We start from the raw sequence: 21,620 nt of genomic DNA on the forward strand, positions 1-21,620 counted from the left end.
TACTCTTGACTCCCAGATCCCACTTGCGGCCGCTTTTGTAGAAGTGCTCGTACGTCGGGCACGTCTCGCTGGTCAGGTCTTTGTCCGATCGGTGAGGAAAATATAGTTTGAGCAGGCGTCGGTAATGCTTCTCTGGTTGTTTCTTCTCTGAGAAGCGAGGGAACCTGATGACAGCACACTTGCCTTCGGTCCGTTTCTGAATGAAGCCTTTGTCGTTTTGGAGAGGAAGTGCTCGTTTGCCTTCAGTCTGGCGGCCGTAGAGAATTCTGTACTCTGAGGCAAATTCAGCCAAACACATGAATTCAAACTCAGGTGCAGCGGGTCTTACCTCGTATTTCTCTGGCACACCAGACATCCACACTTCCTCTGCCTCTGGTGACATGTTCTTTAACCGGCTCATCGGGTGACTCATTTTCAGAGCATTGTCATCAGTCTGGACAAAGACAACATTCCGGGTGCATTTCTTTAAAGGCAAGCTGCATGTCCGTGCCACGGCCTCTTGAGCGCTGACCTCTCTGTGTTTGGAGTAGGCCTGCATGATCAGCTTCATCTCGTCGCGCTCATTGACGTTCCTCTTCTTCACGTCACTGACGACTGACTAGAGGTGCTCGGTCATCTCATGCTCAGGTTTGGACAGGTAGGACATCATGTATGCCATGCAGCTGTAGTCGTCGATGACATACTGGATGTCCATGTTGGCGTTCCATGCCCTGAGCAACACTGGATTGTATGTGTTGATCCAACAATCATTGGGGCGGCGTTTGATGTAAAGCACACTTCCGATTGTCAGATCAAACACAGCATCCAAGTATTGCTGATGAGTGAGATTGCATTTCTCAAGCAGCTCCGTCAAGGTGTCGAATGAAGCATTGGGATCACACAGCAGGTTCCTCAGTGGCTTCAGTTTGTCCCGGGCCTCTCTTTGTTTTTTCACAAGTGTGGCCTTCTTTTTGCCAGCACTTTTGACTTCGTTTCCACGCCTGCTCTGCTCCTCATGGTCATCCTTTCCACCGTCATTGTCATCGTCTTTGTCGTCCTCTTCGTCGGGTTGGGGGTGTCGTATGTCAGAATGGTTTTGTCCATGGGCAATTTAGGGAACCCGAATCTGCACTCCACATTGCCCTTCTTGCACGACTTTAAGTGGTTTCTGCTGTGCACTTGCACCTCAGAAACAATTTTGTGCAGCTCGGGGTCCATGTCTGGGTCGGGCTTCTCATACGATATGTACCGGTCGACGAATCGGTACACATCCTCGTCCATGCATTCTCCTAACACTGGTGCGTCTTTGATCCACACCAGCATGTGAATGTGTGGGCTTCCTCGGGCTTGAAACTCCACACGATAGAAGTAATCCTTCACTTCACCGATGGGTTGAGCAGGAGACATGATCAGGCTCGTCATGAGCGCATCCACTCTCTTCTCAAACATCCGCATGACAGTGACAGGATTACTCCGGAGAATGTCACACTTGGCGTTCCAGTCCAGCTCAGAAAAATGCACACCTTCACCCTGTTGAGCTTTGATCCCCTCTATGACTTCAGGCCATCTCATTTCGGCAGCTGAAAACGTGAGGAAGAATGTTGGCTTGCCCAACTGTCTGGCCATAGCGTGGAGGTCCTTCAGCGTTTTGTTCCAATAAGCTGGAGTTCCTCTCAGGGGCTGCATGAAGCGCGTCACGTCCTGATTTTGGATCAATTTTTCCACCTCATTTTTGTCCTGCAGCATGCGGTTGGAAATCCTGCGACCATCTTTTGACTTGGTCTTGCCTTTGCGTATTTGGATGGACATGCTGCTGTTAGCCAAATGAGTTTCCGTGACAAACTGGGCAAAGAAAAGGTAAGACTGGTCGCCTGCGAATCTGAAGTCGGCAGAAAAGAGTCTTACGTTAAAATAAATACTTGGTGACAATTTGATCGCTCTAATTTCGTCCAATGTGTTTTGTCCTGTTTGGAACTGCACAGGAAATGCCATGGATTCTAATTTGGGTATGGTAAAAATGCCTACGGGTCTGTTGCCTTGGGCGGGGGCAATACTAAATATCCCACTACCGTAGGAGAGTATTTCCTGTGCCATGTCAGGGGGCTGCATGCAAGTGTCCAGGGCCAACCCGGGTCCGAAGTGGGTGCAACGTCTTTCTTTTCTCCTTCTGAAGCGTTGCTCTGCTGGGGCTGTGCAGCAGCTTCAGACTGACTCACCTGTACTTGGTCCTCTTCTTCACGGTCATCGTGGAGACTTTCAAAGGTTGCACTCTTGTCGATATTGATCTCATGATATTCAGAGTGCGTCTCCTTCAGTGTTGCTAGTCCAGCTAGCACATTCTTCATGTTGACCGTGTAGAAGTGTTGATGACCTTTGTACCTGATGTGTCTCTTCAGCTTGACCTGCAGCAGCTGGGCTTCAGGGTTGGGTCTTGGGAGACAGTTGACGGTTTTTACCACCTCTGACGGCACACACACGACAGCACCGCATACTGCTCTTTGCTGACCTTTGGGCAAGGCAACAATCTTCGCAAAAGGCAGGATTTTTGCAATCAACTGCCTTTCAAGCACATTCAGATCAGCTAGCTCGGGGGGGATGGGTGCTAACTCCAGCTTGTTGGCTACGGCCATGGATGGCATCTGTCCTCTCGTCAGGTGTCCGCCACAAGTCGGGCATATCCACTCCTGCAGTCTCTCCTCTGGAACGGTGCAAGGCGCTGAGCATTCGCCGCCACACACGTGAACATACTTACCCGTCAAGCAAGCAGATGCCACATGGGTGTTTTTCACATACTTGGATCTGTTGCACTGCTTGACTTGATTGGGAAAGAGGAGTCGGTGGCAGACTGTGCAGACACGTGTGGGTCCCTGGCGAATGGTTTCGCGGAATGCAAATATCGCTGCTTCCATCACAGGGTCGACAACAGGCTTTGGCGTTTTCTGCTGGCGGTGTCTGAAGAGCTTGTATTTTGCTTTTATTTTCAGTGCACGCTGCAACCTGTAATTTGAAAGGTTGCATTCGAAGCCAACTTGTTTCTTCTGTGTTGGGCACAGCTCTGTTTATGGTGCAGTCTGAAGTCTGGGTCACTGTGATATCTCGTGTGAACAGTTGTCATCTTTTTGAGCCTGTATTTCTGGTCACGTGCATACCTTCTTGTGTTGTATGCTTTCTTGCTCTCGCTGACATCCGGATTAGTTTTGTATCTCTGGGCCATGTGTTTTTTGTGTCTACTCTGAAAATCAGGATCTCTGTATCTCAGAGCTATGTATTTTTTTAGTCTGCTCTGAAAATCAGGATCTGTTTTGTATCTTCTTGCCATTTTTTCTTTCTTTTTGTTTAGAACATGAGGATTGGCATAATACCTCTTGTATGACAACAGTCTCTGTTTGTGGTAGTGACGGTCTTCCACATACTTGGTTTTCATAGCTTGCTTTTTTTTTACTCGAAATTCTGGGCAGGTGGCCTCGGTGTGGTCACGTTGCTCCATGGTGAGGCTGCTGTGCTGCTCCTCGTCCTGGGGCTGTGGCCCATACCCTCAACGGGGCTGTCACCCTGCAAACTCCATGGTGGGGTTATCAGGCTCTGTTGATGGGTCAGTGTTGGGCTGCTGTTCTGTTGAGGTCATTCAAATATATTTTTAAATTTTTCTCAAATTAAAACTCAAATATATGTTTCAAACAAAGGCATTCTGAACAAAAAATCTTGCTCTTACCCTTAGTCAAAAGAAATTCATAAGCCCTCCTCATCTTCTCCAAGAAGTTTTTGGTGGTAGATGTGAGGGGCAAATGGGTTATTATGTCAGCTACCCACTTGTTAGAGGCCTTCTTGTCTTTTTTTCCCATAAATAAAATGGGCTTGTAGCCTATGGCCTCAAGTTTTCGCACCTGAAATAAAAAGTAACCAGTTGGCACACATTAGTTAAACCCACAGCATGATTGGACACTTTAGTACTGTAGCAAGCATTTAATGGCAGTTAATGGAGTACAGTGGAAGAAAAGGAGCCGCAACTTGTTTGATTTAGATCAAATGAATAAAAATGAGCCTTTTCACTGACTGCAATACGGGCTGAATCAATAATGCGGCCAACATTCCGGTTTGGGACGATACCTTGACCCCACTTGCTGTCCAATGATGCTGTCTTTTCCTTCAACTTCTTCTTCATTGACAGGCTCACATAACACATGCTGCAAGTTTTGAGGCTTGCAGCATTGAGTGTCTGGCAAGATGGACAGGGCCTGAACTTTGGACGTGTCATGACACACACTGATATAAACAAAAACATGACAGATAACAAGATATTTTTTTACAGACAAGAACTTAATACTGACAGAAAGATACACAAACAGCAACAGAAAGACTGACAAGTACAACACAGCACGGACAGGATAACAAGACAGACAGACGTGGCTCTAAAAAGTGCCTTTGGTTTGCGTTTTAGAAACGATGCTTCAAGGAGGGACAAATGGAAGAAGACAATTGAAGGACCTGTTGGAGAGAAAACACTTTGAACCAACTATTCAGAATTGAACAGCCTAGATTTGACATCTGTGTTCTCCTCATCAGAACGTTGACATCATACTTAAGACTACCAACATACTGACCGTTCACACTAGTCATTTCAATTCAATTCAATTCAAATGGGCTTCATAGGCATGCAGGTTTAAATAACAATGAATCACTACTCTCCCTCTCCATTTATCATATGCTGGACTGCTAAGTTATAAAGCAATTATGTATAGCCTATATTCTATTCTATTTACATTGTACTATTTTACTATGACTGTGCCCAGAATGATTCCATTGTGCTAGGGACCACAATGGAAATGAGCCTATGGGCTTTATTGTGTCATCCCTGACTATTTTGTATTTGAATCTATGACACACAGAGTGCTTGATTCATACTATATCAATAATGGTCAAATCAAATCAATCAATCCAAACTTTGACCCAGTAAGCCAGTGTACAAATGGTTCTGACAGTTTCATGTCAGTCTTCTACAGCCCTTCAAATGAAGTGGTGGGCCTACCTATATAACATAAAGTTGAATTGAGCACGGAAAAAGCATCATGTGCTAACTACTGGCTTACAGCATCACGTGTTAGCTAACCCTACGTGCATTTGGTGCAGCAAGTTATACCTCAATGTCTTCAATAATTCACAGTTACACCAAATGACTACCCTGCTCTCCTAAAGATGCTAACAACAACTTCTTTTCTTCACCTGACACATTTTAAGGCGTACATTTAAGGATTTTATCTCCATATGTCACCTGTCTAATTCATTTATCAGTGTACTTACCGAGGGGGGGGGGGGACAGCAATGGGACGCTGCATCAGGGTTGCCAGGTCTAAGACAGAATCAGCCCGAAATCCACAAGGTCCATGTGTGAATGTGCTGATCTGAAGTTAGTTTGGTAGGATTTAGGAATAAATGAAGTATATCACTTAACATATGGGTTTCTATATATTACCCATATAATGTGAATGCAAAAATAGGTCTACCCCAGCCAGCAGACAAAGACTTCAACCCGCGGGACGCATGGGACGACTTGGGAGTGAGACCGTGTTGGTCCTGAAGACAGAGACGTCCATCCCCAATTACACAGTGCGACCACCTGGAGAGCTTCTTGATCCAGGAGAGAGCCTTGACCTTTCTGCTGCAAACAGAGAACCACTCTCATACACAAGTCCAACGCTGATGTGTCTGCCATGGTTGTCAACCTCCTCTGCAAGGGCTCTGCAAAGCTCTTGGTGTAGAAGAACAAGCTGAAGCTATTATACACCTCATCCAAGTCCAAAGGCCACAAAGCTACAGCATAGCTACTGTCAGAGTGGGAACAATGATGCATGTGTGCTGCAGGTAAAGGGTTTTCTAGTCTTCTAGTCTAGATGACCACTCAAACCCCATCACACACACTTTCATACAGCACATCTATGTGCAGCACATTTTTCTATCTGCCAGCACAGACGGCAGAAGCAGGAATCGAACTCCCAACCCATACGTTGAAAGACGACTGGCTCTACTACTGAGCTACAACACCTCTGGACCTGTGGTCCGATACAAAACCACTAGAATGAAGAAGTGTTCTAGAACAGCAAAGTGTCTAAAAGAGCCTCAGTGACAGCAGGTGGTCACATGTCAGCCAAAGAGAATCAGAACAGCCAAAGTCACTGAGATGGAAAACACGACGAGACACGACAGGTTGAGACAGCACAGGCTGCAGTTAGCTGTGGAGACCACCTGCTGATCTAAGTCACTGAGGAAATGCTTTATGAAGAGTCTGCAGTGTCTGCCTGTGACCACAGTGACATTGGATGTTATCCCTACAGATGCAAACCAGGGTCAAGGATGATATCCCTGTTCAGGAGGCTCATTCTTCTGTACAGGAAATAAAAAAGTACACACAGGAGTTGTTGATGAAAGGATGGATCGTAAAGTCTCAGTCCCCGTACGCCGCACCTGTGTGAGAGAAAAAAAGGAAGAGTCATTACGTCTTTGTATCAACGACCAACAAACACCCTCTCCCTCGCATGCAGGACTGGCTTCACTCACTTCTCTCTTAGATCAGGGCAAAGCCTACCATCAAGGCTTCACTGCTCAGGGTTCCAGGCGCCCCGTGGGTCTGTATGAATGGATCAGAACGCCCTGTGACACACTGAGGGATGACCTGCAGGCATATTGCAAGTATTCTGTTTATTGACTTTGCACAGAAGATTTATGTCGTCGCTTCATAAAAACTGTGAAGAATATTGAAGCTGCACTGGTTTATGGAAAATGTTCATTGGTAATGTGCTTTATGCTGTTTAATGGTACAATGTTATTGTGTTATCTTTCTAACCAGAGGCTTTTGCACTGAAAATGTTTGAATGTGATGAGTGTAATCATTACAGACTTTACTGTAAATGCAGTAAACCTCATACTCTGATGTGATAGAGTGTACATTAGAAATGGGACGTGTTTATGACTGAAACAGGAACTGACACTCGGGAAAACGTTATGTTATTTTTCTATGTGACCCATTAAAAATGCAAACACATAATAAGTTGAAAATAGAAAGAAATTGGACAGTGCAGTGTGGTTTTTATTATTATTTATTTAACCTTCATTTCTCATTGAGACACAGGCTCTCATTTCCAAGAGACAACTGTCGGACAATCACAGAACAACACAGTTACAGACAGACAGCACAACAATAAAGGAAATGTCCAAAATGTCACGTGAACAAACACATTCAAACACCGTCTCCAGTGACTGTAAAATCTAAATGTTAAATGTGTCCTCTGGGTACAGGAAATCAAAACTGTACCAGTGCAGAATGGTATGACATTATGAGAATGAACACACTTCACTAAGAACATGGTTCTTATTTCCTAGGTTTAACTTCTTGGGGAGCAGGGTTGCTTAAATATTTGTGGCCCACGTTGCTGAGATAGGAGTAGAGAGATCTGGTCCTCACGAAGAACCCAGGACCCTCCTGGTTTGAAGAATGGACACAAAGACCTCATCGATGTCTCTGACGACTGGGAAGAGGAAGATGAACTCTAACTTCCAAGTCTGTGTTGCTCTGAAGGTCCATCAATCTGACCTCTGACCTCCAATAACATGATCATACATGGAAGGAAATGTTAAAAGAATTGTTGAGATCCATAGGAAGGAGATGGGAGTCAGCTCAGTGTCCAAACAAGGGTTTAATCTTGTACAAGAGGAGCATTCACAAAGCAACACACAGGCCAGTTACAAAGTGAAGACTCCCTGTCTTGGAGGAAACACATGGTATTTATCTGTGTCAATGGGTCTGCTATCACCCTGCCATGAGGCGCAGACCCATTGTCTTTATTCACAAGTTACACTTCACGTCAAACACTTTCATTGAACCTTTCTCTTCACGTAGTCATCCCTACGCCATCATCGTTGGAGTTCTGTCACAGATCTGTTGAAGCAGCGACACGCACACACACACACATGTGCACACACGCAAACACAATCACAGACTCTCACACACACGCACGCACACACACACACAGTGTCTCACACACACACACGCACACACACACACTCCCACACGCACTCACACACACACACACACGCACACACACACACACACAGTGTCTCACGCACGCACGCACAGTGTCTCACGCACGCACGCACACACACACACACACACACATTCATGACTCCCGCCTGTTGAGAGAAGACGACAGAGAGTCAGAGTCAGAGTCAGTGATGCAGCTCAGATGTGGAATAATAACATCACATGTTACAACAGCTCACATTCACTCATTCACCAAACACTGGTTGTTTGGAGTTGTGTGAAAACAAATCAACAGAAGTATTTGGACTATTATGAAGTATTCAAATACATTGACAGTATTTTCATATGGAGTTTTGCAGCTTTAACAGCTTCAACTCTTCTTGGAAGACTTTGCTCAACACTTTGAAGTGTTTCTGTGACAATTAGTGTCCATTCATTGTGTCGAGCATTGATGAGGTCACACACTGATGCTGGACCACAAGGTCTGGCTCTTAATCTCTGTTCCAGTTCATCCCAAAGGTGCTGGATGGGGTTAAAGGTCAGGGCTCATGTCTTTATAGTGGTTGCTTTGTCCACTGGGACACAGTCATGTTGGAGTAGAAATGTCTGCGTCTGCTGAACTTCAGATTGTCCTTCACTGAGAGAAGAGGCCGAGAGTCCAAAGCCCCATTGAAACACGTCAATTCAAATACTTTTGTCCATATAGTGCATCTATAGTGCTGCAGGAACTACTCCTCACCAGCAGGGGTTGCTGTTTCTTTATGTTCATCTCTGTTGACATGGAAGTCAAGGTCACATGTTCAGCTGGGGCCTTAAATGCGTACTCTGTGTACTTTGATGGAAAGTATTTGTTAGTAGATATATTTCAGGGACATTTGGTTTTTGGATTGAATTGTTGTTGCCACTGTTTCATGTTGCCTCACACACACACACACACACACACACACACACACACACACATGGTGACGATACTCAAGTCACTCATTTGCATATTTCTTCAGGAAAAAGTTGTGTTTATATTCTGTTCATGCAGAATTTGTCTATAAACCTTAAACCAGAGACAACTTTGATTTTGACTCATGTTACAGAGTCTTGGAGGCGGAGCTTTAACCTGAGGTCCAACAGAAAGGGGCGGGCTTTGTCCCTCCAGTGTTCATGTTTACAGCAGAGTCACTATCATGTCTGTGTCTGCAGCCTCTTCATGTTATTTGATATAATGTGAATGTAAATGACTTTCTCGTGGTTTTATGTGGTTTACACTTGAAGGTGTTTGTGGAAGACTTTTAAAAAAAGGTCAATGAAGTCTACTTTCTGGGAAATTGTCCTCATTTTTGACAGAAAAAGTGAAGAAAACTAACTCTAACATTGTCTTAAAAGAAGAGAATGACAACTTCATGTAAGCTTTAATAAACAGTAACAAACAACAGTTTGAATGAAATCCCTGCTGCTCCTGCTTCACTACTGCTGTGTTTAAAACACAAAGGTCAAATTCACTCTCTCTGTACTTACGTACTTACACTAACTCTTAGTTTGTTTCATGTCTTTTTCATTTGTTTCCATGTCTTGTCACTAGTTCTCCTGTCATCTTTCTTCCATGCAATCAACTCATTTCCCTCACCTGCTTTTCCATTGGCTCATTAGTCCCTCAGTGATTATATAGCAGCCCATTTTCAGATGGTCTTGTGTTGGTTTTTTGCTCCAGCATTTCTAGTTAGTCTTCTTGTTCTGATGTGTTTGCCTGTTTGTGACTGATTTCCTGCTTTTGGACTTAGTAATCTGCGTTTTCCTGCCTCGTTGTCGTGCTTTTGGGTTCTCCCTTGCCAAGGTGTCAATTCTTAAAGTCAGAGAAGACTCACTTTCATTTCTTTGCTTGTGATAAAGATCATTTCTTGATATTTTGCTCATTTCTTCATGCTTTTGTCAGAGTTTGAAGGAAAATGACGTTCCAGTCTGAAAGTGGCTACTTTGACGTTTTCTAACCAAACAAGATGTGCTGCTGTTTTTACAGTGTATGATACAGTGGATCTATAATCTGTGATGAAGTCAAACTACAAACAGCTGATGGACGCTCATCATGTGAGGCGCTCAGCTCTAGTCTGTGAGTAGCAGCAGCTCGTGGCTCGTCTGTTGTCTCTCTGTGTCTTTGTGTCCAATCATGAAGTCTGTCACTATTGTGCTGTCACAGCTTCACTGAGGAAACACTGATGTTTGTCTGACTGTGATTAGAACAACACTCTACTCATCCCAGAGTCTCCAGTCTGTAGTCTGGACTCTTCTGAAGATCACACAGCAGCTTCACTGCTGAATCCTGCAGCTGGTTCCACCTCAGGTTCAGGTCTCTCAGGTGTGAGGGGTTGGACTTCAGAGCTGAGACCAGAGAAGAACAGCTGATCTCTGTCAAACTGCAGCCCCACAACCTGAATAAAGAATAAAACATGAGACTTTAGAACAATGTGTGTGTGTGTGTGTGTGTGTGTGTGTGTGTGTGTGTGTGTGTGTGTGTGTGTGCGCGCGCGCGCGCGCGTGTGTGTGTGTGTGTGAGTGTGTGTGTGTGTGTTTGACTGTGTTTGTGTGTGTGTGTAAGGAGTTTATTTTATTCATCAGTGAATAAAATTAGTTTAATGTAAATGAAATGAAAGTTTAAAAAAAACAACAGCAGCTTCAGTCAGTGAACTCACTTCAGAGTCTCCAGTCTACAATGTGGACTCTCCAGTCCAGAACACAGCAGCTTCACTCCTGAATCCTGCAGCTGGTTCTGACTCAGGTTCAGGTCTCTCAGGTGTGAGGGGTTGGACTTCAGAGCTGAGACCAGAGAAGAACAGCTGATCTCTGTCAAACTGCAGCGCCACAACCTGAATAAAGAATAAAACATGAGACTTTAGAACAATGTGTGTGTGTGTGTGTGTGTGTGTGTGTGTGTGACTGTGTGTGTGTGTGTGTGTGTGTGTGACTGTGTGTGTGTGTGTGTGTGTGTGTGTGTGTGTGTTCTTGTACTTGTGGCATACTGAGGACCAGTGTGAGTTTTTAACCCACAGAGTGAGGTCCTTTTTACGAAGTGAGGACATTTTGGCCGGTCCTCACTTTGTTTTCACTGAAATCATTTCCTTAATTTGCTCTCCGCTCCACCTGCAGATATTTTATGGTATGGCACCCAGTAGTTCTTTATAGATGTCATCCATTGCTGCTTACAAGCATAACCATTGCATTGTTATGAAGTAGAAATTTGTGATTCTCACTAGCTTTTGTAAATAACATAAATTACTGAATTAATGGAACTCCATCTAAATGTGTAGCCATAATTTTTTAGATATTTCAGAGGAAGTTCAATCATTTAATTTTGCTGTACAAAGTTTTTTTTCTTTGAGTTATCCAAGTTAATTTAGGTTGGTAAATACTGTATGCCTGAGCAGTAAACTGCTAAGACTTGTATCTGACTTACAATATTAATTACCAGTTCATGTTTCCTACTATTTTGCATCCCAGCCATGAATTTCATCATGTAAGCTTGCTTAAAGGGTAACTAGTCAGTTTCAGGGCTAGGTACTGCTGGAAATTTTGTCTCCTTTGTAAAGTTGTTCAGAAATGATAATGATGATCTAAGTACCACAAAGGGTCATTCCAATTTTTTTAAAAAGGAGCTATTTATTTACGGTGTTGTCTGGCATTTTCTCCCGCTTACTCTCCATTAAAACATATTTTACACTGCTGATCTCTCGGAATGTTCAAATGTATTAAATAATCAGTGGTGGGCTGTCAGGGCCAGCAGCTGCTGGCCCTTTTTTTTTTTTATAATCAAATTAATGTGTGTCTGAACGTGTCTGAATTCAATTACTTTTTCAGTATGTTATGATTATATTTCCAGAAAGAATATGGTTATTTTTTTGTGAAGCTGAGCTGGATTTTCCTGGATGTCATTAAACGCATCATAGCTCCGTGGACCTGCTCTAGTAGTATTGCTGGCCTTTCGTTGAAGCTGCCATTTCGTATTTGGTTATAACTTTGACTGACGTGTGTCGTCAGCCAATCAAAATTTGCTGCATAGTGACAGAACGCCCCAGGCCCAGCGACGTGTCTGGCGCTAGCCCCCGCTGTTGTCATCAACGACGTTTGAACCTTTGGCGGGTTTTGAAGTAAGCTATGATCACTGCATTAACACCACCGATCCATCATGTTTCTGATCTCCTTCGTGTGCACTTTTCACGGCGAGCGTTTGGAGAAAAGAAGGAAATTATTTCAAGAGGAAGACCTACACCGAAGAGGTACATCATTTACGGTAGTTCCAGTGTTAATGATAAATTGATAACATTTTTTAGAAGTGGTGAGGACAAAACTGTTGATCATAAATAGTGCCGTGGACGCCTATGCCTATGTGGAAGCTTGTTTTTGTGTCATATGGTGGCTTGTGAAATTGCGTTTGCTGAGTGACATAACGGAAGATGTGGCGGTAATGATGCAGTAGCCTATGGATGCGCAGTGGTGTGTGTGTGCGCTATGGTTGTTGTAGATAAACTGTCTCGTGAATATAGAGCATAATAGTGTGTTGTTGTATGTGGTTGTGTTTGTTTTTTTTTTCTTACTAAAGGCCCTTGACTGAAACCCCACGGTACGCTACTGTAAATAATAATATTAAATATTAATAGTAGTTACATTACAGTAATTGACACATTCACATCCATTCACTAACAGAGTCATAGAGCGCATCTATGTGCAGCTCATTTTCTATCACTCTTTCAGTCTTTCATACACATTCACACAATGCTGACACAGCCGTCAAGAACAACGTGGGTTTAAGTGTCTTGCCAAAGGACACATGGACATTTAGAGTAGAGGCAGAAACAGGAAACTCTTTCTTAATCTTTGTATCAGAATGTAAGTGAAGTAGTACAGGCACATTTCATAACTCTCTCCAATACACAGATGAGGGTTAATCCCATAATAATCTACAGAGTACATATATGTATATACATATATAACAAATATATAACCTATATTCCTACACCAGAAGCACCACATATTATCCCTTTAACATTACACGCAGCTTTAACAGTGATGAAAAAGAAGAGCTGTGGCAGCATATAACACAGACAATATAGACTTGTGACTAGTCAGCTTGCATTAGCATGCTATCTGACATTAGCATTATTATGATATCTCGCATTAGCGTGCTAGCTCTCATTAGCGATATTAGCATCAGCTTATTTAAAGTGTGAATATAAATGAAGCAGCTCAGAAAAACAGATCAGGTAAAGGTATTTAAACACAGACAACCCATGTGTCTGCAGAACATGAGCTACTTACATCTGTCACAGAAAACATTCACTGCAGGTGAGGGAGAGGATTGACTCATCAATAATCACATGACTCTGGTTCTCTGTGAGAGAGCACCAGGACCCCACAGTGCAAACTAGACTGCCCACAATAATGCCTGAACAAAATAACATTTTTAACATTTTTCAACAGGCAGCTCACTGCACAAATAATAAGGAATTTACAACAACAAAAGTGCCAATGATACATAATATATGACCAGAATATGAACAGAATTTCCCTGTTTTCCTTGTTTGCTTGTTAGCAATTATTAGCAACTAACTCTGGTTATGTAAGGAAAAAACAAATGCCCAACTTCAGTCAAAGCAGCTGAAATATCACTTTTCATGTTCTGCACATACTTATTGAACAAGTGGAGTGATACATGACTTATTGTTTATTCATAATGGTTTTAATGCACTTACTCATAGCTTCATACCTCGAAAAAACTGTCTGACCTCTGATCTACATAATACAGGATGTATTATGCTTTCAATACTATGTATATTTACTATGTTATTTTGGGGGAAACAATGTCATGGAAGGAGGGGTCATGACCCCTGGCTACAGTGGGCCACAGTGGGCTTGGTCTGCCGAAGACTGTTTTAGGTCTGGACCTAAAACTCAGTGCTGTGTTGTCAGAACATCACCTGTGCTCTCTCATGTCTGCTCTGTGACTAATGTGGAATGTTTCTGCTTGGCTCCGAAGTCTGTTTCTGGTTTAGTATAAATAAATAAGCAAAGTATTATATTCAGATATATATATATATATATATATGAATATATATATATATATATAAATATATATATATACAGTCATGTGAAAAAAATAGGACACCCTATGAAAACATGTGTGTTTTTTAACATATTTAGACATATGGATATTTAATATCAATTTTAACAATACTGAGAGATTCAAGTAATATAACTAAACAAGTAAAACTGAAGAAAATACTTTTTAAAACTTTCTGTAAAATGTAATAAAATAAACAAGCAATTTCTGGTGAGGAATAAATTAGGACACCCCCACATTTTCCCCAGTTAAAATGGCTGATATCACACATAGGTGTATCACATCAAGTGCACATGATTAGAACATTGTTACTCAACATTTTGAAGGAGGCTTGCCCTATTTAAACCTCAAACATTCAGTTTGGTGTGCTCCTGACTGTTGACATGAGCGTGAACACCATGGTGAGATCAAAAGACCTGTCTAAGGCCTTCAGAAAGAAGATTGTTGCAGCTTATGAGTCTGGTAAGGGATTTAAAAAGATCTCAAAAGAGTTTGAAATCAGCCATTCCACTGTCCGGAAAATAGTGTACAAGTGGAGGACATTCAAAACAACTGCCAACATGCCCAGGTCTGGCCGTCCAAGCAAGTTCACCCCGAGAGTAGACCGCAAGATGCTAAAAGAAGTCTCCAAAACCCCTAAAATGTCATCACAGGACCTACAGCAGGCTCTGGCGACTGTTGATGTGAAAGTGCATGCCTCTACAATCAGAAAGAGACTGCACAAGTTTCATTTTCACGGGAGGTGTGCAAGGAGGAAACCTTTACTCTCCAAGAGACACATTAAGGCCAGACTGAAGTTTGCCAGAGAGAACGTAGACAAAGAACAGGACTTCTGGAATAATGTTCTTTGGACAGATGAGTCTAAAATTTAATTATTTGGAAAACAGAACAGAGGACATGTTTGGCACACACCAAATACAGTGTTCCTGGAAAAGAATCTCATACCAACTGTGAAGCATGGAGGTGGAAGTGTCATGGTTTGGGGATGCTTTGCTGCAGCAGGACCTGGCCAGCTCACCATCATAGAATCCATCATGAATTCTACAGTGTATCAGAGGGTGCTTGAGCAACATGTGAGACCATCTGTAAGAAAATTAAAGCTGAAGTGGAACTGGACCCTGCAACATGACAATGACCCTAAACATACCAATAGATCCACAAAGAATTGGCTGAAAACTAAGAAATGGAGAGTCCTGGAATGGCCCAGTCAAAGCCCAGATCTTAATCCCATTGAGATGCTGTGGGGTGACCTGAAACTGGCTGTACATGCAAGAAACCCCTCAAACATCACACAGGTTAAAGCATTCTGCATTGAGGAGTGGGGGACTTTCCTCAGACCGATGTCAGAGACTGGTAGAGGGTTACAAGAAGTGTCTCACTGAAGTTATCAGCCAAAGGGGGTAACACTAGGTATTAGGGGGTAGGGTGTCCTAACTTTGTCCTCAGCTAGAATATGCATTTATGTTGATGTCTTTTGTTTAATGAGTAAAACAATGTTATTTTTTGCTGTTTACCTGCAATTATATCACTTTCTTTTCCAGAGATAAATAAAAACAAGATTAGACATTGATATGTGAACATTTCTTAATGAATAACTAACTATTTTATGGGGTGTCCTAATTTTTTCACATGACTGTATATATATGTACTGTATATATATATATATATATATATATATATATATATATATATATATATATATGTATATATATATATATATGTATGTATGTATATATGTATATATATATATATACACACGTGTATGTATATATATATATATATACATACATAAACATTCATTACGTCAAAAAAATAAATAATCAATAAATGTTTAGGTCTCATTTTAAATTAAGATAATTTTATCTAGTTCAAGAATTGGGAACATTTTATTAATACTTTTTAATAATTAATAAAAAATGTAATATAATACTTGAGAAAAATGGAGAAAATACTTTCAGCTAACTTTCTCTCACTGAACAGAAGTCAGAAAGTCTGCTTTGCTCCCCTCCCCCACCACATTAATGGCCCATTAACAATTATCCAATCAGAGTGCAAGGAGGGAACTTCAGGTCAGATCACAGTCAAGCTGCATGTCATAGAGAGATACAGCAGAGAGGATGGAAAAGCAAAGAAAGAAGCAAGGAAATACTGAGACGGCTAATGAGACAGCACAGGTAAGTTATTTTGGTAACTTTTTTCAGTGTTTGTTAGTAGTATACTGGTAATGTATTATATAAATGTTTTAGCATTCAACAAGGTCGTGCAGCAGTTGTAGGCCAGGCCACATGTTTAGATAAGCTAACAGCATGGAGAGGTTTCCTCTGATTTCACCACAGAATAAACTGTAAAACACTAAAACAGTGTCAGAACAAGTGACTGTTATAAATAGTTGTGATGTTTTTACATTAACACTTTGGATATTATATTACATTATGTACACTATTTAATCACAACATATACTGCCTGTGTCTCTTAAAATGCAACACTGAAGAAAATCATTATTTGCGCAGGGGTTTTCTTTCCAAAATTAAAGTCACAGTATTTTGAACTTGGTTGGACTTCATTGGTGAAGTGAACACAGGGCCTTCTACAAGCACTGTCTGCCGGCCATATAGCCCACTTATAATTATATTATTATAATAATGATAATAATAATAATACTATATTATTATTGTCATTATAACTGCTACTACTAATAATAATAATTATAATCTTCACAATAATGACTAAAAATATAATTTTTCGATTTTAATAAAATTAAATGTTTTTCTAACAGACTGACAATAATGTCAATAGCAGTCATTAAAGTTGTGATTCCCTGTGCTTATACTGATAATAACTTAGGCGGCTTAAGATAAATATATTAATGATTAATTGAAAATCGATAGTTAATTATCCAAAGTTAGGAGAGCAGAATAATGGTGTGTCTGAGTTATTCTGCACTATAGAGATATAGAGTGTTTATTGTTATTGTGATTAATTGTTTCACTTCTAAACAGATGTCTTTAAGGTTTGAGCTGTTGAGTGAAAAACGTTACTCTCCCCCCAGGTGGAAGTGTCCAATTTGATTGATTTATTCGACAGCTCTGATTCGGACAAGATGCAAAACACAGAGACTACGTTTGAACCAGTGAAGTCAGATTCCTCAGACAACCACCCATCAACACTATCATCCACTGAGGATGAGATGCCCCTGCCAGCGAGAGACCGCCACTCATCAAAGCAGGTAGCACTGACAATGCCAGACCTGCAACTAACGATTATTTTCATAATAGGATTAATCTGTCCATTATTTTCTCGATTAATTGAGAATTGTTTGAGATTATTTATTATTTATTTATTTATTATATTTATTATTATTTGAGATTAATTGAGAAATGATGATGTTGTCAAATGTCTTGTTTTGTCCACAAACCAAACTGATGCACTTTTAATGATTTATTTGTTATCCAGAGCAAAGGATTGATGAAAGCTTAGACTTAAATTTAAGATCAGAAATCTTGTTTTCATCATGAATAAAGCTTTGAAGCGATTAATCGATTATCAAAAGTTGTCAATTAATTTAGTAATTGATTACATTTCATTACATGTCATTTAGCAGACGCTTTTATCCAAAGCGACTTACAATAAGTGCATTTAAACATTTGGGTACAAATAAGAGCTAGAGGTAAGTAAGAGCTTCAAGTAAACCAAACTATGAAGTGCTAGTCATAAGTGCGATATATATACATTTTTTTTTTGGATTAATAATCAATTGATGGTTTCACTTCTAAACAGATGTCTTTAAGGTTTGAGCTGTTGAGTGAAAAACTTTACTCTCCCCCCAGGTGAAAGTGTCCAATTTGATGGATTTATTTGACAACTCTGGTTGTGACAAAGGGCAAAACTCAGAGACTGAGGAATCTGACTTCACTGGTTCAAATGCAGACTACAACCCATCATCAACACCCTCATCCACTGAGGATGAGGCCCTGTCAAAGCACCAATCAAAGAAGAAAAATGTCAGAAGGGCCTTGGACAAGGCACCATCATCCACTGAGGATGAGATGCCCCTCGGATCTCAGGCTTCCAGCCTCAGTGTTCCTAAAAGACCACTGCCAGCAAGAGACCGCCACTCTTCAAAGCAGGTAGCACTGACAATGCCAGACCTGCAACTAACGATTATTTTCATAATCGATGAATCTGTCTATTATTTTCTCAATTATTCAGGAAAATAATGGACAGCATAATCGATTATGCTGTCCATTATTTTCTCGATTCATCGTTTGGTCCATAAAATCGCAGAAAGCCTTAAAAAAATGTTGATCAGTGTTTGTCAAACCTGGAAATGATGATGTTGTCAAATGTCTTGTTTTGTCCACAAACCAAATTGATGCAATTTAAATGATTTTTTTGCTATCCAGAGCAAAGGAGTGATTAAAGCTTAAACTAAACTAATTAAATTTAAGATCAGAAATCTTGTTTTAATCATCTATAAAGCTTTGAAGCGATTAATCGATTATCAAAAGTTGTCAATTAATTTAGTAATTGATTACATTACATTACATTACATGTCATTTAGCAGACGCTTTTATCCAAAGCGACTTACAATAAGTGCATTTAAACATTTGGGTACAAATAAGAGCTAGAAGTAAGTAAGAGCTTCAAGTAAACCAAACTATGAAGTGCTAGTCATAAGTGCGATGTATACATTTTTATTTTTTAATTGTTTCACTTCTAAACAGATGTCTTTAAGGTTTGAGCTGTTGAGTGAAAAACTTTACTCTCCCCCCAGGTGGAAGTGTCCAATTTGATGGATTCATTCGACCACTCTGACCACCCACCATCAACACAATCATCCACTGAGGATGAGGTCCTGGAATGTCCTTCTGAGAAATTAAAAAAAAGAAGTAAGAGACCACAAATAACAGTCAAAACGAGCAAGACAAAAAATGGCAGAAGAGCCTGGGACAAGGCACATTACTGTGTGTATTGTGAAAAGGCTAATATGAAAATAGCAAGACATTTAGAAAGGAAACACAGTGAAGAAACTGATGTTGCCCATGCCTTCAGTTTCCCAGCACGGTCCAAGCAAAGGAGGATACTTCTAGAATCCCTTCGGAATAAGGGAAACTGGCAGCATAATGTGAAAGTTTTACAAGATGGCCAGGGGGAGATTGTAACATGGAAGCAGCCCCATAAAGGTGCATCTCCAAAGGACTTCCTTCCATGCCAAAATTGTTTTGCTATGTTCAAGCGCACTGAACTCTGGAGACACCGAAAGACTTGTAGAAATAGGAAAGAGGAGACAGTGCAGGGTAAAAGACGGGTACAAAAAGCTTCCTCACAACTCATTCCAATCAAGGACTCATCACAGGAAATTCAAAACATTATTCATAGTATGATGCAAGATCATGTCACTTCACATATCAGGACCGACAAAATGATTTGTACATATGGAAATGCACTGTTTGCAAAAAAAGGCCGCGAACAATCGCAACATCGATACATAGCGCAGAAAATGAGAGAACTGGGACGATTTGTGTTGGCTGCAAAGGAGATTGACAAATGTGTCTCCGGTCTCAAAGACTTATGTGATCCCACCAAATTTCATCTGGCTATCAAAGCAGCAAGGAGTGTGTCAGATTACAACACAGAGAAGAGTGAATATGGAAAGCCATCAACAGCAGTTAAAATAGGATTTTCTTTAAAGGGAGCAACCGAGACATGGATTGGCCATTGTTTGATGAGTGGAGATGTTTTAACTGAGAAGAAAGCCAAAAAATTTAAAGAGCTACTTGATACCTCTTGGTCAAGTTATGTGTCGGCTAATGCTCATAGTACCATGGAACAACGAAGGTGGAACAAGGAAGACTGCATACCTTTGACAGAGGACATTGTTTGTCTTCAGAACCATTTGAGGAAACTCGAGAATGAAGCAAAGGCAGAATTGGGAAGACATGTGACCACCACAGCCTACAAAACCTTAAGCGAGTGTCTTCTTGCACAGATCATTGTTTTTAACAAGAAACGTGAAGGAGAAGCGTCGAGATTAACGTTAGAGACATATCTGAATGCGGACACTGGTGCTGTAAATAAGGACATTTTTGAAACCCTCTCACCAGTGGAGAAACAACTTAGCCGAAAACTTACCCGGATTGTGACCCGTGGAAAAAGAGGAAGAAAAGTGCCAATTCTCCTACTTGACTGCACTAAGTCATCCATTGATTTTATGATTAAAATGCGGAGTAAAGTTGGCATACTTCATGAAAACCCGTTCCTATTTGCTAGGATTGGTACGATGACAAATATTCGAGGGTGTGACTGCCTCCGGAAATATGCACAAGAGTGTAAGGCAAGCAATCCAGAGCTCCTGCGGTCAACAAAGTTGAGAAAGCATGTGGCTACGTTATGTCAACTACTCCACCTTGACAATCAGGAACTGGAGCAAGTTGCCCGTTTTATGGGACATGACATAAGAGTCCACTGCGATTACTATCGTCAGACAGACAAAACTTTTCAGGTGGCCAAAATCGGAAAGCTCCTTTTTGCGATGGAGCAGGGAGGACAGGCACTCAGAGGAAATAGTCTGATGACTCTGGACTCTGTGGTTTTTGGTATGTTATGACATGACATGAACAATTAATCTTCAACTTAACTTCAATGTATAAAAATATGTGTATACATAAGTTGGTAATTTACACAAAATGTTTATATTTTTAAAAATATTATTTATTTATATAATTCTCTTGCATATATATATATATATATATATATTTATATATATGTGGAATCAGATTTGACAGTAAACTCAAGCAAAACCTTCAATGTCAAACAAAATTCTAAATTTGAGAATAAATAAAACTTACTGAAGCAAAAAAATTAGAAATGCAAAACATAATTCACATAATTACATTAAAATTTTGAGTGCTAGTTATATTTTTTTGCTTCAGCAAGTTTAATTCTTTCTTAAATTCCGACGTCAGTATGACATATAAGTTTTACTTGATTTTATTGGTACAAATCTGATTCCTTATATATATATATATATATATATATATATATATATATATATATATATATATATATATGTATGTACCTGTTAAGTGGTAAGTGGGCAAGAAAGTATAGTCATTGTAAATGGGGAGTGGACTGGACTTAATGTGGATATCCGTTCAATAGATGGAACCTCTACAAATGCTCCTAAAAGACATGGTGATCAGGAGAGTGGTGGGGATGATGATGATGACGTTGATGTGGGTAAGTCCTGATATTGTGACCATTAGACAGAATCACATTACACCAGGTGTTTCTGATGTAAAAGGATAGGACAGGTTTTTAGGTTTTAGCAGTAAAAATGTGTTTCATCAGGACACAAGAATAAAGAGAAGAATAGATTTTGTGTAAGAAGGCTTTTCCAGCTAAGTTTATCTCAAATCACACTGTACACACTTAACTATAACCTAGTGTAACAGAATGACCAACACATACATGCAATTATTTACTTAATACTGGGGCTGGAGCATCAAG

At 40.7% G+C, this 21,620-nt stretch overlaps 2 protein-coding genes and 1 long non-coding RNA gene across 3 annotated transcripts in view; all 3 read right to left on the reverse strand.

The window, feature by feature from the left end:
• LOC131460189 (NACHT, LRR and PYD domains-containing protein 12-like) overlaps window positions 1-21,620 on the reverse strand; it is a 468,988-nt gene that overhangs the window by 153,243 nt on the left and 294,125 nt on the right. The window contains exon 10 of the mRNA XM_058630462.1: window positions 10,690-10,863. Coding sequence (XP_058486445.1) covers window positions 10,690-10,863 — 174 coding nt within the window. The remainder of the gene's footprint in view (window positions 1-10,689; window positions 10,864-21,620) is intronic.
• The window catches only part of LOC131460192 (protein NLRC3-like), a 172,906-nt gene that overhangs the window by 42,017 nt on the left and 109,269 nt on the right, over window positions 1-21,620 (reverse strand). The window lies entirely within an intron of this gene.
• On the reverse strand, window positions 3,566-5,501 carry LOC131460208 (uncharacterized). Its single transcript, XR_009240362.1, has 3 exons — window positions 4,034-5,501; window positions 3,692-3,863; window positions 3,566-3,591 (listed from the first exon to the last, which is right to left on the reverse strand). It is a non-coding gene; the product is annotated as an uncharacterized LOC131460208 (long non-coding RNA).

This window comes from Solea solea, chromosome 6 (assembly GCF_958295425.1).
Source record: "Solea solea chromosome 6, fSolSol10.1, whole genome shotgun sequence".
NCBI classification, from domain to species: domain Eukaryota; kingdom Metazoa; phylum Chordata; class Actinopteri; order Pleuronectiformes; family Soleidae; genus Solea; species Solea solea.